This window comes from Scylla paramamosain, chromosome 2 (assembly GCF_035594125.1).
Source record: "Scylla paramamosain isolate STU-SP2022 chromosome 2, ASM3559412v1, whole genome shotgun sequence".
Taxonomy (NCBI): domain Eukaryota; kingdom Metazoa; phylum Arthropoda; class Malacostraca; order Decapoda; family Portunidae; genus Scylla; species Scylla paramamosain.
Window position 1 is genome coordinate 13375001 of NC_087152.1, and position 5000 is coordinate 13380000.

At 38.5% G+C, this 5000-nt stretch overlaps 2 protein-coding genes across 6 annotated transcripts in view; one reads left to right on the forward strand and one right to left on the reverse strand.

Moving 5' to 3' along the window:
• Positions 1-2081, forward strand: part of LOC135110474 (cytochrome c oxidase subunit 7A1, mitochondrial-like) — a 5949-nt gene extending 3868 nt beyond the window's left edge. The window contains exon 3 of the mRNA XM_064022835.1: positions 1-2081. This exon is cut by the window's left edge and continues 92 nt beyond it. Within this exon, the coding sequence (XP_063878905.1) occupies positions 1-46 (46 nt within the window). The 3' untranslated portion in view covers positions 47-2081.
• The window catches only part of LOC135110420 (nucleoplasmin-like protein ANO39), a 130467-nt gene that overhangs the window by 95745 nt on the left and 29722 nt on the right, over positions 1-5000 (reverse strand). The gene's annotated exons all lie outside the window — the stretch shown is intronic.

Consider the following 5000-nt stretch of genomic DNA (forward strand, 5'->3'; position numbering starts at 1 on the left):
TGACTGCTTCCGCGTCTACTACCAGCTGTCATACCCCAAGAAATAAGTTATCATCTACTACTACCACCACCTTCACCGCCACTACTACTACTGCCTGCGTACTGCGATGCTGCTCAAGATCAAGACACCTGAGTTGGAAAGGTGGTAAGGAGACGTAGGGTGAATATGTACTACCATGATTGTAAACCCTTGTATTTATAGAGAAACAGGAGTACTATTATATTTTCTTAAGTTTCAAATGAAGAGGGAGCATTTATCTAGTACTCTTGCTTCATCAGTTTCCATACCACCTTTCCCACTTATGGCTATGTAGTACTGTGTGATTTCAGACTGAAGGAAGAAGAAAATACTTAATGGATACTATCAATCGAATTATCACTGAGAGCTAAAGTCACTACAACGTCCATTACCACCTTCATGTATGCTGGTGTTGTTTTAATAAGTGTTTCATCCCTGCTCTTTAACACCACCACGTACTGAAACAGATCTCTTAACACTAATATTTAACACCATGTACTTAAACAAAGATCAACACCACTTTGTAACGCCACCACGTAGTACTTAAACAGCCCCTCTAACACTAATATTTAAAACGCCACTCTTTAACACCACTATATAAAGGAAACACCTCATCACCACTCTCCAGCACATGAACGCACCTCAACACCACTCTAAAAGCACCAACACCACCTCAGGATGACTTTCCCACACCACTATGCAAATCACACACACCTGAACCACACACACACACACACTTCAACTGTCGTCACTACCATCATAGCACCTTATAAAACACCCTCACAGTCCTAAAAACTTTTACTTCCTGTGTGTCGTCTCGTGTCGTGAGTATTAGCTATTCCTCTCTTCCACTCAGATGAAACGTCCCTTAGTTCAAGCACAATCACACGATGTAAAGAAAGCATTTGGGAGTTTGATTGGCTATACTCGTACCCACCCCTATTTTTTCCCCACTGTCACTTTTCCATCCTCCTTGTCTCCCCATTTCTTCCTTCTCCCCTGTAAAAGATAAGAAGAGGTTATAAGATTTCAGTTCGATGTTCTTTCCGTTTCTTTCTTGCTTCTCTAGGGAGGTGTTGTGAGGTGATCAGGGTGTGATGTGAGGACACGGTGCTCTTAGGTGATGTATGGAAGTGTTTTGCGTTGGGCTGGTGCTGAGGAAGAAGAGGATAAGGTGGAGAAAAGAAAGGAGGAGTAATAATAGTAGTATGAGGAGGAATAAGAAGACAAAAAAAAAAGGACATAATAGCAATAACGATATCACAAAAAACAATAACAGCTACTACTAATACTACTAATACTCCTACTACTACTACTACTACTATCATTACTACTACTACTACTGCAACAACAACAAGAAAGACCCAACACAAAAACACTTTATTCTCCTCCAGTTACACGTAGTCACCCATGAATAGTCCACCGTTTTCTTCTACATCTCCTTTACACACCAAGAACAAAAGTAACAATGGCATAAAATCAATCGTCCATAACATAACTTATATAATATTTATAGCACAATAATAAATAAATGTTGTGATTGCTTGTAAACTTACACGTAAAAAGAATATACATGTAAGCTCTTTATATATTTATTCAGTCTATTTATTGTACTCTATTCTCTCTAAAAACACACACACAGAAAAAAAAAATGCATAGGTAATCTCTTTAATTATTCTATTTACCTAACCACTGTAATCCATTCCCTTTTACCTATGCATTTCTTCATGTGTCTACCTATTTTTACACCATTCCACGCAGTCAAAGTCGCGGCACGTACGTAAATAGTCTCGGTGATGGGAAAGATGAGTGTAAATACGAGTCTTATGTATAGAGTCAAACATTAGTGTTGTGATGGTGAGTGCCTTGGTTGTATTGCTCCAGCTAAGATCCCTACCTACTCTCTTTCTCTCTCTTTCTCTCCCTCTCTCAACTGTCTCGTCACATTCACGCGGTACTAATGAGTCTCGAGTGTGAGCGGGCAGGTGAAATGGAATGACAGAAGAGAGACGGGTTCTTTCCTGCGCAATACTACAGGAAAATAAATAATGACAATACGTAAATGTGAGTGGTTTCTTTCAGCTTCCTGGTAAGACAGACAGATAGGTAGATTGACTGATTGATTGAATGATAGAATGTTGGTGATACGTGTATTAAATTTGTCCAGAAGGAGTTAAACAATGAGGATAAGGATTAGGAAAAGGAGGCGCAGGAGGAGGAGGAGGAGGAGGAGGACAACAGCAAGAAAAACAAGGACGACAACATCAAAAGCAAAAACAAACAAAGACAAAGTAGCAATACCAACACTAACAACAAAACAGGAATAATAATGATAATAATAATAATAATAATAATAATAATAATAATAATAATAATAATAATAATAAGAAGAAGAAGAAGAAGAAGAAGAAGAAGAAGAAGAAGAAGAAGAAGAAGGAGAAGAAGAAGAAGAAGAAGAAGAAGAAGAAGAAGAAGAAGAAGAAGAAGAAGAAGAAGAAGAAGAAGAAGAAAATCTATCTGCATTTACAACTGGTAATAATCATGTATGAGAGAGAGAGAGAGAGAGAGAGAGAGAGAGAGAGAGAGAGAGAGAGAGAGAGAGAGAGAGAGAGAGAGAGAGAGAGAGAGAGAATCTTTTTAACAGTTGTCCCGTCAAAAAAAAAATGTATAAAAAAAAGAAGAAAACAATAGATGTAAATGCCAGAAACAAACTTATGCACTTCCTAAACAGACAGACAACTTGTGCTTTGCTTCCTCCTCCTCCTCCTCTTCCTCCTCTTCCTCCTCCTCCTCCTCCTCCTCCTCCTCCTCCTCTTCCTCCTTCTCCTCCTCCTCCTCCTCCTCCTCCTCCTCCTCCTCCTTTTTTCTCCTTTCGCCCCGTGCACTACAAGGTAAGCACATCCAAGAAAACTAACTGATCTTGTGTGTGTGTGTGTGTGTGTGTGTGTGTGTGTGTGTGTGTGTGTGTGTGTGTGTGTGTGTGTGTAATGATCTGCAAAGCGCTTATTAGAGGGGCAGCTTAGCTCTTCGTTGTGCTGATTATCGTGGTATTGGAAAATATATAATGTTATGCTACTGAGAGAGAGAGAGAGAGAGAGAGAGAGAGAGAGAGAGAGAGAGAGAGAGAGAGAGAGAGAGAGAGAGAGAGAGAGAGAGAGAGAGATACAACGAAGTACTATCTAACAGCACCAACATATATACGATTACACACACACACACACACACACACACACACACACACACACACACACACACACACACACACACACACACACACACACACACACACACACACACACACACACACACACACACAATGAATTAAGACAAAAGAAAAACAGAAGAATTGATAAATCAATAAACGAAAATACGATACAGAACCGAAGACACACACAGACACACACACACACACACACACACACACACACACACACAGACACACACACACACACACACACACACACACACACACACACACACACACACACACATACACACACACACACACACACACAGTTTCCCAAAGTAGTTACACCACAAAGTCCGGTAAATTTCGAGTCTATAAACTGCATCCAAATTGCCATACAAACTAATGAACTGCTTTACATCAAGAGCCTCACAATGACCAAGGAGAACAAGGGGATACAAAAGGTGGAAATATTTATCTAACATTATTATTTTCATACATTTTATAGAATATTTCACCACCTCTCAGGGCAGCACTACCTGCAGATTTTAACCATATCTTAACTATATCTGGCACTGCTATCATTTATTTTACTTTCAGACATTATGGAGAATATAACATCACCACTTACCGCAACAATACATAGAGTAAAGAACCTTAACCATTATATATATATGACACTACCATTATTTATTCCAATTCTAGACCCATTTTGTAGAATATAACCTCACCACTTAGGACAGCATTACATAGGGAGTAAAGAGGTTTAACTTAACTACCCACAGTAATAGGAGGAACACGAGGGCGTAAGTATAGATTATTGATTAAGTCCCGTCTGAGAGAAGAGAAGAGAGAGAGAAAGAGGGAGAGAAAGAGAGGGAGACGAGAGAGACGAGAGAGGCTGCTTGCAAATCAATATTCCCTCAATGGGCCACACACTGGATGCAGCTGCACAAATATTATGTAGGATGCATTGTGGAAATACTCGAGACATGGGGAGGTGTCGAGGGTAGGTACAGAGGGGGAGGAAGAGGAGGAGGAGGAGGAGGAGGAGGAGGAGGGAGAGTGTATGCATTGTCTTGATTGTTCTGATATAATCGTATTCGTAATCTCTCTCTCTCTCTCTCTCTCTCTCTCTCTCTCTCTCTCTCTCTCTCTCTCTCTCTCTCTCTTGCAAGTAAAGGAATGAATAACCAAATTTAACGCCAAACTAAAGTACAAGTAGGAAAGTAAATTATTGGCTAAAAGAAATGAATGAATGAGTAAGTAATGAATGAGAGTAGATGTTAATTCAAAGTAATGAATAAAAGTAAATCAATAACGAATGAAAGTAAGTAAACAAATGATGAATGAAAGTAAGGAATAAATAAACAAATTAGCGGGTGAAAGTAAGGAAAGTCAGCAACTATGTAAGTAAGATAAATGAACCAGTGCAGATTAGTGAGATAAAATAAAGTAAATATAAGTAAATAAACATTGAAATTGACTATTAGTAGGTGCAGATAAATAAGTAAGCATGACTACGTAAATTAAGTGTGTACATTTAGGTGTGCAAAGTAAATATAAGAAGGTTGATGAATTAACTGTTTGTAAGTAAAAAGTGCAAGTAAAGTAAATGATAATTAAGTAAATAAGAACAAGTAAGTGTAAGGGGTAAGCAAAGTAAGGCCTCGTGTAAGTAACTAAGTAAGATAGTAAAGTGACTTAATACTGCTGAGAAAAGTAAGTATGCTATTAATTAAGCAAGTAAAATTAGTTTGTACAATTAAAAAAAGTAAGTATGGTATTAAGTGAA